Here is a 20,498-nt window from a genome sequence, read left to right on the forward strand (position 1 = left end):
GTTTTATTTGCAATTATCATTTCTTGTATTTACTGACTATTAGTTTATTCCGGGTTATTCATTTACCAATAACTTTTAGTAATCTGCCCATAATTATTTATTTTTCGATTCCGGTTAATGTATGTCGATTTCGGTTATTATTTTAAATTTTGTTTATTGGTCAATTTCGTTGATTACTGGTCAATATCGTTTATTATTCGTCAATTTCGTGTTTTTTATTAGCCAATTTCGTTGATTATTCGTATTATTCGTCAATTACGTTATTGTGTTTCTATTATTTAATTTAGTTTCGGCAATTTTTAAATGGTTTAAATTACTACCCTTAAATTTATTAAAAGTTTTCTAAATGGTACAATAATTAAATTGAAATATATAAATATAGAAAAATATTTTTAATATCCAAAATTAATTAAAGTATCCTTAATTTCCTATGGACAGTTTTCTAAATGGCACAATAATTAAAATTAAATAGATAAATATAAAAAATATTTTTAACATCCAAAATTAATTGAAGTATCCTTAATTTCATACTAACAGTTTTCTAAATGGCACAATAAATAAAATGAAATATATAAATATAAAAGAAAATTAATATCCTCGGAAGTAATTCGTATATCCAGTACAATACGCGTAAAGCTCTCAATAGCCAACCCACACATTTAATTACCGCAAACCCAGCGACAGAACTATTCGAGTAACAGCGAGGGGAGAAAAAAGCATTGTTTGGCTGGGGATAATTAACCCCATCTTCTTTTGGTATTCGACTACAAATGCGCGCTTCCCCCCGTCGCCTCAGTGAGGACTGCACTATCTCGCCGTCAATCCGTTTGTCAGTTCACGATCCGCGGTCTCTCCGTATTTAGGACAAGCCAGTAACGTTCTCCTCTCTCGGATACCCCGTTAGTTTCCGGATCGTCCGCTAGGTTGTCAGAACGGCGCTGGAGTTTCGCGTCGCCGGGAAACAAGGCCTAAAAAGAACGGCCCTGGATTTTCACGTGACTTCGCCTGTTGCTGGCGGAAGCGTCCAAAGTGTTTCAGACCAGCTCCGAGCGCGGCAGAGTACGCGCGTTCCGTGTGTCCCCTTCAACAAATTTCATATTTCTTTTTCTTTTTTGGTTACAACCCCCGTTTAAAAAAAAATATAAACAACCAAAGTTGCATCATTTAAATTGTCCTCGATATGTTATTAAATTCTTAAAATTTGTAAGTAACAATCGTCTTGTTGCCCTCCCAGTGTGACGCCTTAGTTTTGGAAAATTACCGTGAACTCGTAACGGTTTTTAGTCGTCGACCATGTGCCACTGTTTATAAAAGGGAAAAAGTAGGTGGTCCAGTCCGTAGAAGATCGCGTGGCTAGATAATGGATTGAATACTATTGATTTAGCGATTTCTGCCTTTTCCTGGATATCATTTCTGGCTGCTATGTTACAACGTCTTGGGTAGCGGGGATTTACCTCTATCTCTTCGACGCCGTTTGACGCGCGGGGGTGACGTCATGGGATCTTTTACGAAGCATTTGAGCACGCATGTATATTTTCACATGGATAGACCCGCGCCGAAGAAGACGGGTCCTCCGCCGACCGGCTTTGGCATGCAGCACACGGCGCTGGAAAATACCTGCCTGCCGCCGACGCCGAGTGCCAGGCAGCAGCAGCTGCAGCAGCAACAGCAGCAACACGCCATGCGTTCCCGCAGCAAAGAACACGTCCCATCGTCGGCGATGCCAGCGACCAGCAACGCTTTCGAACGGCTCAACCGTACTCTGCGCGCCGGCGGGGACCCCTTCCAAGACCAGGCGTTCAGTAATTCGGACGAGGACTACGAGAATCGGTTCGACACCAGTGACTATTTTAGCGAAAACCCTTACCTACTCAGCCCCGATTTCGCCGCGCGCGATCGCGGACAGCGAAGACGCGTTCCCTGGAAGCGAGGGAATAAATACGACCTGAAATCGCCGACTCAACACGAGTTGCAAAGCTACGGCGTCTATTCGAATCGGTACGGCGGGGAGCCGTCGCGACACCAGCAGCCTCGCAACAACAATCCGTCGGTGAGTTTCGCCGGTTTGTCCGGCCATTCCGACAACGGCAGGTCTTCGTCGGGTTCCGGTGGTGAGCGCGACCGCATCGGGGTGCATTTCGCTCCCGAGCCCAGCACGAGAAGACAAAGTTCGGTGCAACGGTCCTCCTACTCCTCCAGTTACGACGACCAGGAGGACTTGGACGACGTTGAAAGCCCCGTGGATGACCGACCCGATGCCTCCAAACTTACCCAGGATTGTTTTATTATACCGGCCCATAAGGTGGACCGCTTTTTGCCCATGCAACACGTGAGTGTTTCTTTATTCTTTCATTTCGTTTGTGGATTGCGTTATTAGTTGTAATTTTGAGTGTCGTGGAACTCGCGATGGATTTATTCTACACGACGCGTTTTGGCTTATGTTCGTTTTAGTTGTTGGTACAATTTTCAATTGGGTGGTATAAAGTTTATTTACTTTAGCAGTAGAACTCACGATTTGTTTGCGTTGTTTCCATTGTATTTTTTGCCTCCATAATAATATTGTGTGTAGTAGGATACATGACAACGAAAGTTTGGTTTGGACTGTACTACACTCCTATTTTAAGCTGATTTTGATAGAGTAGTGTATTTTTCTTACCCACGGTGGAAATTGTGAAATGGTATAACTAATGAGCAAATTTACCAACAAACATTTCAATGTAGTATTGTCTAGACAAATTTTGCTAAGTCGTGTGGCCTACTACTCCCAATTATGTCTGGGGGGCAGAAGTTAAGAACCAGGGTTGCTAGAGATGCTGCTAAAATGGTTAAGAACATAATAATTTTTGGTATAATTTCGGTTGGGCAATATAAATTATATTTACTCCTGCAGTGGAGCTCGCTATGGATTTATTTGGTACGATGTGGCTTGGGTGGTTTCCGTTAGTTTATAATTTTTGGTATAATTTCAATTTGTCTCTTGGCTGATAAACATTTCGTTACTACTACAGACGTACTCGCGATAGATTTATTGGTATTAATGGAGTTTGGGTTATCTTTATTCTTGATATAATTTTTATTTCGCTGGTAAAATATAGTTATCTATGCAGGGGAACTCACGATGGCTTATTTGGTACGATGCACAGTTTGGGCATAACGTTTCACCGGTTGGTAAAATGCTTTATTTTTTAAGCTGAATTCACAAACAGAAGGGGATGGCACAAAACCAATTTAGCATAGTATTTAGCGTTCCTTCCTTATAAATATATTTTTGTGTGTAGTTATGTTCAAGTTATGGGCTATAATTTATCGATTTTCCAATATTCGCTTCATATGATGATAAATCTTTGATTACGATACCATCAATGTGGCAAAATATTTGCGGTGCAGTTGGACTCGATTATTCCAAATAGAAAATATAATACTGGACGAAAGTAATGAGTTTCGTCTATAATGTCGTACTTTTAGGTTCCGTCGCGGGTTCTACCTCATCTAATTTGTTCCCACGCTGCCGATCGTTAACCGTTCACTGGTCACGCTTCCCCTTTGAATTGGGAAGGATGGAAATATTTTCGGATTTCACCTCATCTAAAGTTTGAAAACAGGGTCTTAAAGCATAGCGAACCAACCCAGCAAACTAACTCGACGTAAAGTCAATATTTTGATTTCGCTGCAGCGAATGAACTTCCAATCAATTAACTATTTATAATTTCCTTTGAGCGAAATTGGTTTTGATTTTTAGAACGTTTTCGTTTTGAATTTAATTTTATATTATATTATTGGATACTAATTATAAATAATAAAAAAAATGCATATAGTAGAGCCACGCCCACGTCTCATGACGTCACCTATGATTTTTCCAATAGAAAAATAAATATGCCCTAAAATTTCTGTCATGGGCAAATTTCCATAGCGGTACTAGTTTGTCAAAAAATCTTAATGGAATATATATTGTTCGATAATGTTTATAAATAAAAATTTAGGACGCCAACGTCACATGACGTCACCCATTGTTTTTCTAATAGAAAATTAAATATGCATAAAAATGGCGTCCATAAACAAAACTTATCTTTCCAAAATAACTCGATATAAATATTATCCAACAATATAATATTATATATAAAAAAACTGGGGCAAATAACCACGCCCACGTCGCATGACGTCACCCATGCTTTTTCTAATAGAAAAATAAATAATACTAATCTATGTTAAATACTCAATAAATTTCTGAGTTTGTTTAACAAAAGTTCATATTTTTAAAAGCTCTCAAAACGTGCAAGTAGTATTTAAAAGAATTAGAAACCACGCTGGGTTTTTTTTCGTGCGCATTTATTAGCAATTTCTTTTTCGTCACTAGATGGGGCGTCGGGACGTAAGGGTTATAGAGCGTTAAAAAAGAAGGGCTAAATTTTGGCACATGATGGGAATTTTTGACTCTGTACCAAAACGCCAGAAACCACGGGTGTAGACGTTGCTATCGAGGCTTTTTCAGTTCGGGGGATTCTAAATTTAGGGTCTTTAATCTACCTAGTAAATACAACCCGGAAAATTTATCATTAAGCATTGCGTTTTTATTTTATTTTCCACGCTTACGTAGGCTTTAAAATATTAGTCTACAAATAATTTTTTTTATAGAGGGGTTGATTAAATTTTTGTTTGTAAGTTCGATGAGGTCATTGTTTATTTCCCGCTAGGGTGCCATGATTATAGCCATTAAAATCTCTTGGCATTTAATAGCGAGGTTAAGCTCGGCGGGATGTCTAGGCGTTGACTTTCAACGGGTAGAGCTTAATTATTTAAAATTAATTTAATTATTTAAAAAAATTCGCAATTAAAAGGCTGGAACGGCGTACAAGTTTTCGTACAATATTTTAAATTTAATTTAATTCAAATTTAATAAACGTTTTGATTGCGAAATTAAAAATCATTGCGGTAATTGGGGTGACATAATAATACGGTTTTTACCTTGTATTTAGTTCTTAAAAGAATTAAATGTAATTTATTATTTTAAATCTAAATAGTAAACTTAAAATTACTTATGTCGTGAATAATAAAAATTATTGCCTTTAAGAAAAATATTAAAAATATTTCTTATTTTTCGTAATATAATTATTATTATATATTTTTATTAAAAATTAAATGACCAATTAAAATTTAAATAATAAATATTTTCTTATAAAAAATCCTTTACTTCAATAAATTTACGAATGCATCACAAAAATATTTTATCTTGCAATGTCAATTCGAATAAACCTTAATTTAATTTCCCATTAGTAATTAAATTTAACTAAGATTAATTTAAAATTTAGTTAACATTAGCGCTTTACTTTAATTATGAATCAATTTGTCAAGAAAGCATCTATAAAATAAAAAAATCAATGAAAATAAATATTAATCTGATTTTAAAAATCAATTAAAATAAATACTAATCTGATTTTAAAAATCAATTAAAATAAATACTAATCTGATTTTAAAAATTAATTAAAATAAATACTAATCTGATTTTAAAAATCAATTAAAATAAATACTAATCTGATTTTAAAAATCAATTAAAATAAATACTAATCTGATTTTAAAAATCAATTAAAATAAATACCAATCTGATTTTAAAAATTAATTAAAATAAATACTAATCTGATTTTAAAAATCAATTAAAATAAATACTAATCTGATTTTAAAAATCAATTAAAATAAATACCAATCTGATTTTAAAAATTAATTAAAATAAATACTAATCTGATTTTAAAAATCAATTAAAATAAATACTAATCTGATTTTAAAAATCAATTAAAATAAATACTAATCTGATTTTAAAAATCAATTAAAATAAACAACCTAAAAATGTATATAGAAGTTAAATTGAATAAAAATTTCAAACAAGTACCTTAAAAAAATTCTCAAATTTAAGAAAAATTCAAACTTGAGAAATTTAAATAAAATAAAATAACTGATTAAGTCCGCTAGCCATGTTTTAAATACAAAGTTTCTAATAATCACTATTTAAAAAAAACAACGAATACATAATTACAACGATAAAATCTCAAACGAAATCGTCGAATCGAAAAATATTGGACATTTGGATAATTCCAATAAATGAATAAAATGAAGAACCCCTTCAATAAAAAATAAAAGGTCCGTTGTGTTGAAGCAGCGATATCGATTTGATTTGTTCATAAAACCTTCAGTTCACCTTCTCACCTCAATCGTCCAAAACATAAACGAGAGTCCAATAGAATTCTCATATTGACGAGAGAAAAATAAAATGCCATTATTTTATTGTCTAACAAAAGAATTTCGTCAGATATAGTGGTCAAGATGGCAGTGCACGAGGGTCGGAAGGCGTGGCGTGCCTACGCTGACGTCACGCGAAAGCTACCGACATTGAGAGAGGACACCATAAATATGGATTTCGATCAATCTATAGATCAAGTTTTATACCTTCATAAGCTTTTTACAAGGTAATAAGGTTCGAAGGCGCGAGGGTAGGGTACGGGTTACGTCGTTCGATATCGGGGTCGATTGGCGGTGGTTGACCAGGTGACGTTAAACCCCAAAATGGGAATATTGCATGACGATTTACGTCGACGTTTTTAGCTTCCAAGATAGTATGCCATTTTAATGAGAATGACCGCTTGGTTTGTTGCGTCGTTTTGGACCGTTTTTAGCCCCCCCCCCCGCCGACCTCTAATACCGAATATTTCCGCCAGGGGCTCCACTTGTCTTTGTTATTGACAAGCGTATTGTTTACCCACGAAAGCGTCGTTTTGAAATATTTTGAATTTAAACAAATTTTGTCTCCATATTTCGATTTACGGTAGCTAAGACCGTATTCAACACTCTGCCCTGTGATTAAAGAAATTAAGCGCCGTATAGTACAAACGCTTACGGGGAACGTGTGGTACATTTATCTTAGATGGTGGGATATTTCGCCATTTCGTATACCATTCTCAATCATAAATAAATTGAAATATTATTCAGATTTAGATTTTACTTAATTAAGATTATTGGTAATGTCTTGAGATTTGGATCTTTTAAAGAACGATCTAGATTAAACGTATTTATTATTTCGAAAAAATCTTGAGATTTAGATATTTTAGGAACGATTTCCATGTCGCGTATAATTATTTTAAAAAAATTTAGATTTAATTATTTTAGGGACCTATTTAGATTTAACGTAGATTCAGATATCTTAGTCAGATCTCGATTTCATGTATTTATAATTATTTCCAAAATCTCGAATTAGATATTTTACTGACCTATTGAGATTTAACGTATTTAGAATTATTTCAAAAATCTTGATTTAAATATTTTATAGACCTTTTTTAGATTTAACGCATTTATAATTATTTCCAAAATCTGGATTAAGATATTATATAGACCTTTTTAGATTTAACGTATTTATAATTATTTCCAAAATCTTGATTAAGATATTATGTAGACCTTTTTAGATTTAACGTATTTATAATTATTTCAAAAATCTGGATTTTAGATATTTTATAGACCTATTTAGATTTAACGTATTTATAATTATTTCAAAAATCTGGATTTTAGATATTTTATAGACCTATTTAGATTTAAAGTATTTAGAATTATTTCAAAAATCTTTATTTAAATATTTTATAGACCTTTTTTAGATTTAACGCATTTATAATTATTTCCAAAATCTGGATTAAGATATTATATAGACCTTTTTAGATTTAACGTATTTATAATTATTTCCAAAATCTTGATTAAGATATTATGTAGACCTTTTTAGATTTAACGTATTTATAATTATTTCAAAAATCTGGATTTTAGATATTTTATAGACCTATTTAGATTTAAAGTATTTATAATTATTTCAAAAATCTTTATTTAAATATTTTATAGACCTACTTAGACTTCACGTATTTATAATTATTTCCAAAATCTTGATTAAGATATTATATAGACCTTTTTATATTTAACGTATTTATAATTATTTCCAAAATCTTGATTAAGATATTATATAGACCTTTTTAGATTTAACGTATTTATAATTATTTCAAAAATCTTGATTAAGATATTATATAGACCTTTTTAGATTTAACTCATTTATAATTATTTCAAAAATCTTGATTTTAGGTATTTTATAGACCTACTTATATTTCACGTATTTATAATTATTTAAAAAATCTTGATTTAGATATTTTAGGGACGATTTAGATTTAAAATATTTATAATTATTTAAAAAAAAGATTTAGATATTTTATAGACCGTATTTTATGTGTATTTTAAATTTTTTTCCCAATTAAAATGTTATTACAAAGCGGATTTTTATAATTATTTCGGTCATTAACACTCACCATGACACAATTAAGATTATTGGAAAAAATATTGAGATTTTGATGTTTTCGGAAAATGTTCTTTAAGAGTATGTACCTTTTTAAACCTATTTAAAATCTCACAACACCATTTAGTTAATTGTTATTTCGTTATTTAACAACCGTCAGAAGAAAATTAAGATTATTTGGGGGGAAAAATTATTTAAAGATAATTTCGATTTTAAACCCGTTTTATTATAATTATTTCATTATGTAATAATCGACATCAAGACAAAATTAGGATTATTTGAAAAATTTTGATATTTTGGTGATTGGTTTTAAATTCCTTGTCCTTTGCAGGTTTTTGATTAAATATCCCGATTTTCTAGAGTTCTGGGATAAATTTAAATACGATTTCACTATTTAAGTTGATTTCGAGATTTTGTCGACTTGAGATATAAAGGAATTTAATTTTATATCTTCAATAAATATTAAATAATCTAATAATTGAAATATACTTAAAAGAAGATAAAATAAACATTAAAAATCGTGTATCTCGACTTGTTTGTAATTCGCTCTCAGTCAAATATCACTACATGAATCAAATTTTCAATATTTCGTTATAAAATACTCATGGTAACTCAATTAATATGTTACATTCCCGTTGGATAAAATCCTATTGGGTCGAGTTCCCAATGGATCGAATCAAAAAATATACTTTCCCAATTGATCGAATTCTAATTTTGCAATCCCATTGGGTCGAATCCCATTTATTCGAAAACGTTTATAGAATATTTTTACGTATCCAAATCGAAGTAAAAAACAATACCCGAACTGAGAGAAAATAATAATAATAAAAAATAATTTGAACATATAAATTAACTCGTATTCCTAACTTAGAATAGGTTAGGTTAGGTTTCATGCTTTCACTTGTGAGCAAACAAAATGTCGGTCGAATGGGATTCGGTTGAATGAGAATCGACCCAATGGGACAAAAGCATTAATATTGTTTGAAAAAAATCTACAGTAAGAACTATAAAATCCTTACCGTGTTAAATTTAAACGCGTAGGATTGCAGACGTTTTTCCTACACGTTTTCTATGGGTAGCTCAACTCGCCTATTATTTTTAATGTCCTGTGTTTGATCGAGGTTTGATAATGGGTTTTTACAGACAGATTAAGCAAGGTAGACGTAGTGACCAAACGCGGGCGAAGTTAGATAACATCTGCTTAAAGGGACTGTGAACCTCGCTGACATATGAGTTTAGTATCGACCGTTTACACCTACCAGCCACTTAGGGTAACGACACCTTCGCCAGCCAATTTTCGTCCGAGACTAAGGCTTATTGACCGATTCACAAATTGCTTAAGGGGAAACAAACATTAAAAGGGTTTGGAGGTTAGATTTTAATGCTCTCATTTCTACTATTTAAACTTCTTAACGGGAATAAAATAAATTCAACTTAAGTGAAAAATCTGCGCTTAAATATTAATATTATTTATTCTTTGATTTATTACAAAAATTATCTGCATTAAAAACGACACGAAACAATATTATTACTTAGGGTTTTAACATAATTTAAATTTTGCGCTTTTCAGACTGTTAGCTCCATCTCGTAAGGTTTAAGACAATTAAAAAACAAACTTTAATGGGGTCTGCCCCCGTGAAAGTATCTTCTCGGTTGTTAAATACGGTTCATTTTATTGAAAATTTAATCGCTTTCACAATGAAACTGACGCTTACGACCAATTATTGAAAAGAAACACATAAATACTGACTTCGTTTCAAAAGATATATATTTCAAATTTTCAGATCCAAAACGTGTTGTCACTTCTAAGCAAGAATTTATTCATTTGAAAAGATAATATGCGGGCATACTAGTATCTTGATCGCGTGGTGAGAAACCACGCCCCTTCGACATTCCTAGCGTAGACTTTCCCTCAGAAAGACCACGCCCCCTCCACGTCGTGATTCCCGACTGAAAGACCACGCCCCCTCCGCGTTGTGATTCCCAACTGAAAGAACACGCCCCCTCCGCGTCGTGATTCCTGACTGAAAGACCACGCCCCCTCCGCGTTGTGATTCCCAACTGAAAGAACACGCCCCCTCCGCGTCGTGATTCCTGACTGAAAGACCACGCCCCCTCCGCGTCGTGATTCCCGACTGAGAGACCACAGCCCTTCCATTTTCTCTGTTCACCTAAATACGTTCTTGCTGAGAGTCATTTTGTAAAACAAAAGTAAGTACTTGTAGACGAAAAACCGTTAAAAGGTTTAAATGTTGTTTGGAGGCAAACGCGACCTCTTGTTTCCCACATATTTACCTGATAAACATTTGTTTTATTTATTCTCGCATTTAACGATACGCTGTGAGAGCTGTTATATTAAGGTATAATCGCAGTTAGAAGATTACGGTTGTACCTTTAATGTTGACTAAAGCGAGAGTTTCATTGACATTTCGTCACGTATACGATCTGCCTTCCACAAGCCTTCGCTTTCTAATCGTTACGGAAACGCAACGAACGCCGGGTTTAATTTTGGCTCGGGAACAAAAGGAAAGCTGATTATTGACTTTGAACCAGGCATTTAATGCACCCTTAAATAAACATGAATTCTTGGCGCAATAACTAGGCCTATATCGGAAATTTAGTTTTTCCATACATTTTCGTAGACACATATTTAATATCAGAAGTGTATTAGGATCGTAGGAAAATTCCAAAATTATTTCCAAAATTGAGCAGATCCAAATTCCACTTTTATCCAAAATTTACCAATTCAAATTCGACTTTGATCCCAAAATTCGACTTTGATCCCAAAATTCGACTTTGATCCCAAAATTCGACTTTGATCCCAAATTCGACTTTGATCCCAAAATTCGACTTTGATCCCAAAATTCGACTTTGATCCCAAAATTCGACTTTGATCCCAAAATTCGACTTTGATCCCAAAATTCGACTTTGATCCCAAAATTCGACTTTGATCCCAAAATTCGACTTTGATCCCAAAATTCGACTTTGATCCCAAAATTCGACTTTGATCCCAAAATTCAACTTTGATCCCAAAATTCAACTTTGATCCCAAAATTCAATTTTGATCCCCAAATTCAACTTTGATCCCCAAATTCAACTTTGATCCCCAAATTCAACTTTGATCCCAATATTCAACTTGGATCCCAAAATTCAACTTTGATCCTAATATTCAACTTGGATCCCAAAATTCAACTTCAAACCCAAAATTCAACTTTGATCCCAAAATTCAATTTTGATCCCCAAATTCAACTTTGATCCCCAAATTCAACTTTGATCCCCAAATTCAACTTTGATCCCCAAATTCAACTTTGATCCCAATATTCAACTTGGATCCCAAAATTCAATTTTGATCCCCAAATTCAACTTTGATCCCCAAATTCAACTTTGATCCCCAAATTCAACTTTGATCCCAATATTCAACTTGGATCCCAAAATTCAACTTTGATCCTAATATTCAACTTGGATCCCAAAATTCAACTTCAAACCCAAAATTCAACTTTGATCCCCAAATTCAACTTTGATCCCAAAATTCAACTTTGATCCCAAAATTCAACTTTGATCCCAAAATTCAACTTTGATCCCAATATTCAACTTTGATCCCAATATTCAACTTGGATCCCAAAATTCAACTTCAAACCCAAAATTCAACTTATCCCAATATTCAAATTGGATCCCAAAATTCAACTTTGATCCCAAAATTCAACTTTGATCCCAAAATTCAACTTTGATCCCCAAATTCAACTTTGATCCCCAAATTCAACTTTGATCCCCAAATTCAACTTTGATCCCAATATTCAACTTTGATCCCAATATTCAACTTGGATCCCAAAATTCAACTTCAAACCCAAAATTCAACTTTGATCCCAAAATTCAAATTGGATCCCCAAATTCAACTTTGATCCCCAAATTCAACTTTGATCGCCAAATTCAACTTTGATCGCCAAATTCAACTTTGATCCCAAAATTCAACTTTGATCCCAAAATTCAACTTTTATCCCAAAATTCAACTTTGATCCCAAAATTCAACTTTGATCCCAAAATTCAACTTTGATCCCCAAATTCAACTTTGATCCCCAAATTCAACTTTGATCCCCAAATTCAACTTTGATCCCCAAATTCAACTTTGATCCCCAAATTCAACTTTGATCCCCAAATTCAACTTTGATCCCCAAATTCAACTTTGATCCCCAAATTCAACTTTGATCCCCAAATTCAACTTTGATCCCAAAATTCAACTTTGATCCCAAAATTCAACTTTGATCCCCAAATTCAACTTTGATCCCCAAATTCAACTTTGATCCCCAAATTCAACTTTGATCCCCAAATTCAACTTTGATCCCCAAATTCAACTTTGATCCCCAAATTCAACTTTGATCCCCAAATTCAACTTTGATCCCCAAATTCAACTTTGATCCCCAAATTCAACTTTGATCCCAAAATTCAACTTTGATCCCAAAATTCAACTTTGATCCCAAAATTCAACTTTGATCCCAAAATTCAACTTTGATCCCAAAATTCAACTTTGATCCCAAAATTCAACTTTGATCCCAAAATTCAACTTTGATCCCAAAATTCAACTTTGATCCCAAAATTCAACTTTGATCCCAAAATTCAACTTTGATCCCAATATTCAACTTGGATCCCAAAATTCAACTTCAAACCCAAAATTCAACTTATCCCAATATTCAAATTGGATCCCAAAATTCAACTTTGATCCCAAAATTCAACTTTGATCCCAAAATTCAACTTTGATCCCAAAATTCAACTTTGATCCCAATATTCAACTTGGATCCCAAAATTCAACTTCAAACCCAAAATTCAACTTATCCCAATATTCAAATTGGATCCCAAAATTCAACTTTGATCCCAAAATTCAACTTTGATCCCAAAATTCAACTTTGATCCCAAAATTCAACTTTGATCCCAATATTCAACTTTGATCCCAAAATTCAAATTGGATCCCCAAATTCAACTTTGATCCCCAAATTCAACTTTGATCGCCAAATTCAACTTTGATCCCAAAATTCAACTTTGATCCCAAAATTCAACTTTTATCCCAAAATTCAACTTTGATCCCAAAATTCAACTTTGATCCCAAAATTCAACTTTGATCCCCAAATTCAACTTTGATCCCCAAATTCAACTTTGATCCCCAAATTCAACTTTGATCCCCAAATTCAACTTTGATCCCCAAATTCAACTTTGATCCCCAAATTCAACTTTGATCCCCAAATTCAACTTTGATCCCCAAATTCAACTTTGATCCCCAAATTCAACTTTGATCCCCAAATTCAACTTTGATCCCAAAATTCAACTTTGATCCCAAAATTCAACTTTGATCCCAAAATTCAACTTTGATCCCAAAATTCAACTTTGATCCCAAAATTCAACTTTGATCCCAAAATTCAACTTTGATCCCAAAATTCAACTTTGATCCCAAAATTCAACTTTGATCCCAAAATTCAACTTTGATCCCAAAATTCAACTTTGATCCCAAAATTCAACTTTGATCCCAAAATTCAACTTTGATCCCAAAATTCAACTTTGATCCCAAAATTCAACTTTGATCCCAAAATTCAACTTTGATCCCAAAATTCAACTTTGATCCCAAAATTCAACTTTGATCCCAAAATTCAACTTCGAACCCAAAATATAATTTAAAAAATATCGATGATCATTTTAAATTAATTAACAGTTTCGTAATAAAAGAAAAAGTAATTTTAATTTCTAAGTTAAAATAATTTTCAGGTTTTTGACAACTTCTACAATACCAAGTAGTACCATTATAAGATTCGTATTTACATAATTTATGTCAAGACTAAACCGCCTAGTTTTGGAAGTAAATTCATTCTGATTATCTCAAAGTATGAAATATTATCACGAAAACGCGGACTAACGTAAACTAGCGAAGCTACAAACCTTACCCCATCCCGCGCATCAAACGACGCTACCAACGAACACGGTTCTTCACAATGCAAGGGTAAATTTATTCACGGCAACCCCGTAATAATCATTATTCAAATCCAGGTTTAACCCTATTTTTTCCTTAAGCCTTGGCTTAATATAAAACCAATGTAAATTCCGAAAATTCTAATCTAAAGGTTATTTTTTTATATATATAAATCAATTTCGGAGTTAATGCAGACTCGCTTTGAAACGCTGCGTTGAATTCCGCCATATGTCACAGTGTAAACCGATAGCGTATAACGAAGGTTATCGGTTCTTCCATTCCGTTACCAAGTTAACTTGACGTTTAAAAAAATCTATAGAGGTTATATTCGACCAGTTAACTTGCTATAAAGAATTGAGAGTAGAATTAAAAAGTTAAAAAAAAGTATTTTAAAGTGTTCTACCCTTCCATTAAAGACTTTTAACTTTTTTTGGAAGGGTGATTAAAGGGACTTTAGGACGTTGCTGTTTAAGCCTAATTTGATCGATGACATATTTCGAGGCAATTTCGAAGACTGTGTTTTCGTTCGTCGCACGCGACGCCTTTTAACTAATGACCGAGAAACCTGTCAATTTATGACGCGACCAGGTGGCGTTACTTGGACTAACCATCTAAAAGGGGGACTTGTTTCTCTGGAAATAATGCGCGTTAAATGAGGGGAATCACCGCGGATTTTAGTTCACTTCGGATTAACTTGGTGTCGCTGCAGGCGATTTCTGGCCATAGTTAGACGGAACCTGTCTTAGCTAGGTATTTTTTATTTTCTTAATTCACGATCTTAATTAACTCAGGATTTTATTAAATAATTTAGGATTTTATTAAAAAATTCGGGATCTTTATGAAATAATTCAGGGTCTTTATTAATTAATTCGTGATATTTTTTACTTAAACAACGTTAATTATTAATAAATTCACTATTCTTATTAAGAAGTTCACCATTCTATTTAAGAAATTAACCATTCTATTTAAGAAATTCACCATTCTATTTAAGCAATTCGCCATTCTTATTAAGCAATTCACCATTCTTATTAAGAAATTCACCATTCTTATTAAGAAATTCACCATTCTTATTAAGCAATTTACCATTTTCATTAAGCAATTCGCCATTCTCATTAAGCAATTCGCCATTATTATTAATCAATTAACCATTATTATTAATTAATTCACCAATCTTATTAATCAATTCACCATTCTTATTAATCAATTCACCATTCTCAATAATCAATTCACCATTCTTAATAATCAATTCACTATTCGTAATAATCAATTAACCATTCATAATAATCAATTCACCATTCGTAATAATCAATTAACCATTCATAATAATCAATTCACCATTCGTAATAATCAATTAACCATTCATAATAATCAATTCACCATTCTTAATAATCAATTAACCATTCTTATTAATCAATTCACCATTCTTATTAATCAATTCACCATTCTTATTAATCAATTAACCATTCTTATTGATCAATTAACCATTCTTTTTAATCAATTCACCATACTTTTTAATCAATTCACCATAATTTTTAATCAATTCACCATTCTTTTTAATCAATTCACCATTCTTTTTAATCAATTCACCATTCTTTTTAATCAATTCACCATTCTTTTTAATCAATTCACCATTCTTTTTAATCAATTCACCATTCTTTTTAATCAATTCCCCATTCTTAATAATCAAATCAAAATTCTTAATATTCAATTCACCACTCTTAATAATCAATTCTCAATTTTCATTAATAATTTCGCCATTCTTAATAATCTATTCACCACTCTTAATAATAAATTCTCAATTTTCAATAATCATTTCGCCATTCTTAATAAACAATTCACCATTCTTAATAAACAATTCACCATTCTTAATAATAAATTCACCATTCTTAATAATCAAATCACCATTCTTAATAATCAAATCACCATTCTTAATAATCAAATCACAATTCTTAATAATAAATTCACCATTATTAATAATCAATTCACCACTCTTAATAATCAATTCTCAATTTTCATTAATCATTTCGCAATTCTTAATAATCAACTCACCATTCTTAATAATCAATTCACCATTCTTAATAATCAATTCACCATTCTTAATAATCAATTCACCATTCTTAATAATCAATTCACCATTCTTAACAATCAATTCACCATTCTTAATAATCAATTTACCGTCTTTCTTAATAAATTTACCATTCTTATTAATTAATTAACCATTCTTATTAATCAGTTCACTATTCGTATTAATAAATCTACGATGCTTATGAATTAATTCATCCGTGATACTTATAATTAATAACAAATTAATTAATTAATGTACTAATCTCTAACTTTAATACTAATAAATTATTTGATTTGAATTATCCTCAATCCTTAATAATGAATTAATCCACAATTCTTAAAAATTAATTAACGATCCATAATAATTAAAGAATCCACAAACCTTAATAATTAATCTAGATCCATAATAATTAAAGAATCCACAAACCTTAATAATTAATCTAGATCCATAATAATTAATGAATCCACAAACCTTAATAATTAATCTAGATCCATATTAATTAATGATTCCACAAACCTTAATAATTAATCTAGATCCATAATAATGAATGATTCCACAAACCTTAATAATTAATCTAGATCCATATTAATTAATGATTCCACAAACCTTAATAATTAATTCACGATCCATAATAATTAATGATTCCACAAACCTTAATAAATAATCTAGATCCATATTAATTAATGATTCCACAAACCTTAATAATTAATTCACGATCCATAATAATTAAAGAATCCACAATCTTGAATAATTAAATCATGATCCATAATAAAGATTGAATCCATAATCCTTAAAAATTAATTCACCATCCATATTAATTAATTAACGCCGAATCCTTAGTACGTAAATAAGTTAATCATTAATTAAACGAAATAAACCATTTAATTTCCTCTGAAACAAACCACAGGAAACGCAAATAACTTTATAAGCGGGGCGTGAACTTTTTAACGAATGGGATTTACATGGCGATTAATTTTAATGAAATCATCCGGGAATTCTCGGAGAAAATGCCGCGTGTTTTGTCTTAAAACTTCATTATTCATTTAGTTTAATTAAGTCAACAATTAATGGGGGTGACGTCACCGTTGTACCGCCAGCCGAGGCTTAAGAACTAACGAGGGGACGCATTGTTGTTGTTAAACCAACCTTGTTCCGGTTCGTCATTTATGGCCAACCGCCGCCACTAGGGGCGCTCCCTTTGTCTCGCTTTCCAGAGGCGCCATCTGCCGGCGAACGTCTTGGGATATGATAATGTTTCTCGCTTCTCCGAATAAATAAGTTCCCTCAACGAAGCCCACTAATTATTCTTTCCCAAATTAAGCGTCTTGTTTTCGTCCAGTTTGCGATGGTCATCTCGAAAGTTGTCATCGCTGGAATGTCCGCCGAGATGACCCTGACATTTTCCTTTCGGCTTTCGGTGGTATCAGAAGCGTAATATTATATTATTCGTCTCCTTATTCACTCGAAATTTGTACCTTCGCAGGCTGCCGCTGGTTTTGGAAATGAGGTAGCGAAACGCGAACACCATAATTTAAATTAATTTTTAGCTAACAATCCCAATTTATATTTGTGTGTAATGTGTATTGGCTAGAAAAAAGGCTGGTCAAAATAAACCATAAAGTGTCTGTCAAAAGCGTTATCTTTTTTATCCTATCATTGCCTATAATGAAACTGGCAGACCTGCTAGTTTGGGGGGGGGAGGGCTAAAAACCAGTAGCCCGTTCACACGAACCATGTTAGCCAGGTAGCTAAGTAACCTAATATCAATTCAAGTATTAAGCAGAAAAAGTATCTTTGCTTAGCGTACATTTTTAAAACTTTATTACTATCGAGTCGTATCGACGAGAAAAAACACAACTTCTTTATAGCCAAGGCTTAAAACAGAGCTTATTTTAAGGATGATAATGTCTCGACTTTGAAAAAATTTCGCTAAGCCTATCTTGAAAAGTTTAAATAGAACGAAAAAAAATTAAGATATTATATTCTAGATAATCTTCTTCGAGATTAAAAAAACGCAAATTTAGGCTTAACAACGCGCGAAGTTTGAAACTCTCTTGATAAAAAAACCATTGTGGCTAAGCCTTTGAAGCCCGTATAAAGAAAACGTTTTTTTTTCTCTCCTTCAAGCGTGGTGCTCTAAATTATGAAGCCTCTGCTAGATTAATGGACATACTTGGTAAATACTTCTTCAACGGCGTGTGGGGTTTTTTATACCACAGTTTTTATGCGAAGTGGGGCATAATTTTTGAATATAATATTTTAAAAATAGCTTTCGTCACGGTCGCTTTATTATTAGTCCGAACCTATTATGGCCACCATCTTTCACTTATTTTACTAATGCCCTTTTTGTCGGGGTTCTAAATGTGTGGAAATATTAATTGGTATTTTTGGTGGTTCTGAAAAGCGTCAATAGATGGCGAATATTAACTTGACGCGTAATTAACCGGGGCGATGTTTGGTACGATCTTCATAAGAATCTTGATTTTCGGGACGATCTTCATAAGAATCTTGATTTTCGGGACGATCTACATAAGAATCTTGATTTTCGGAAAAATCTTTTTAAGAATCTGGTCGTTTTGTACGATATCGACAAGAATCTTGATTTTCGGGACGATCTTCATAAGAATTTTGATTTTCGGGATGATCTTCATAAGAATTTTGATGTTTGGAAAGATCTTTATAAGAATCTGGTCGTTACAAACTATCTCGACAAGATTTGATGTTTGGGACGATCTTCATAAGAATCTTGATTTTCGGGACGATCTTCATAATAATCTTGATTTTCGGGACGATCTTCATAAGAATCTTGATTTTCGGGACGATCTTCATAAGAATTTTGATTTTCGGGACGATCTTCATAAGAATTTTGATGTCTGGAAAGATCTTTATAAGAATCTGGTCGTTACAAACTATCTCGACCAGATTTGATGTTTGGGACGATCTTCATAAGAATCTTGATTTTCGGGACGATCTTCATAAGAATCTTGATTTTCGGGACGATCTTCATAAGAATCTTGATTTTCGGGACGATCTTCATAAGAATCTTGATTTTCGGGACGATCTTCATAAGAATCTTGATTTTCGGGACGATCTTCATAAGAATTTTGATTTTCGGGACGATCTTCATAAGAATTTTGATTTTCGGGACGATCTTCATAAGAATTTTGATTTTCGGGACGATCTTCATAAGAATTTTGATTTTCGGGATGATCTTCATAAGAATTTTGATGTTTGGAAAGATCTTTATAAGAATCTGGTCGTTACAAACTATCTCGACAAGATTTGATGTTTGGGACGATCTTCATAAGAATCTTGATTTTCGGGACGATCTTCATAAGAATTTTGATTTTCGGGACGATCTTCATAAGAATCTTGATTTTCGAGACGATCTTCATAAGAATCTTGATTTTCGAGACGATCTTCATAAGAATCTTGATTTTCGGAAAAATCTTTTTAAGAATCTGGTCGTTTTGTACGATATCGACAAGAATCTTGATTTTCGGGACGATCTTCATAAGAATTTTGATTTTCGGGATGATCTTCATAAGAATTTTGATGTTTGGAAAGATCTTTATAAGAATCTGGTCGTTACAAACTATCTCGACAAGATTTGATGTTTGGGACGATCTTCATAAGAATCTTGATTTTCGGGACGATCTTCATAAGAATCTTGATTTTCGGGACGATCTTCATAAGAATTTTGATTTTCGGGACGATCTTCATAAGAATTTTGATTTTCGGGACGATCTTCATAAGAATCTTGATTTTCGGGACGATCTTCATAAGAATCTTGATTTTCGGGACGATCTTCATAAGAATTTTGATTTTCGGGACGATCTTCATAAGAATCTTGATTTTCGAGACGATCTTCATAAGAATCTTGATTTTCGGAAAAATCTTTTTAAGAATCTGGTCGTTTTGTACGATATCGACAAGAATCTTGATTTTCGGGACGATCTTCATAAGAATCTTGATTTTCGGGACGATCTTCATAAGAATTTTGATTTTCGGGACGATCTTCATAAGAATCTTGATTTTCGAGACGATCTTCATAAGAATTTTGATTTTCGGGACGATCTTCATAAGAATCTTGATTTTCGAGACGATCTTCATAAGAATCTTGATTTTCGAGACGATCTTCATAAGAATCTTGATTTTCGGAAAAATCTTTTTAA

At 32.7% G+C, this 20,498-nt stretch overlaps 1 protein-coding gene across 1 annotated transcript in view; it reads left to right on the forward strand.

Moving 5' to 3' along the window:
- Nucleotides 1-996: 996 nt before the first annotated feature.
- The window catches only part of LOC149958747 (uncharacterized), a 179,932-nt gene continuing 160,430 nt past the window's right edge, over nt 997-20,498 (forward strand). The window contains exon 1 of the mRNA XM_090166121.1: nt 997-2,329. Within this exon, the coding sequence (XP_090022247.1) occupies nt 1,496-2,329 (834 nt within the window). The 5' untranslated portion in view covers nt 997-1,495. The remainder of the gene's footprint in view (nt 2,330-20,498) is intronic.

The sequence above is a fragment of the Leiobunum rupestre genome, chromosome 2 (assembly GCF_980474605.1).
Source record: "Leiobunum rupestre chromosome 2, qqLeiRupe1.1.hap1, whole genome shotgun sequence".
NCBI classification, from domain to species: Eukaryota; Metazoa; Arthropoda; class Arachnida; order Opiliones; family Sclerosomatidae; genus Leiobunum; species Leiobunum rupestre.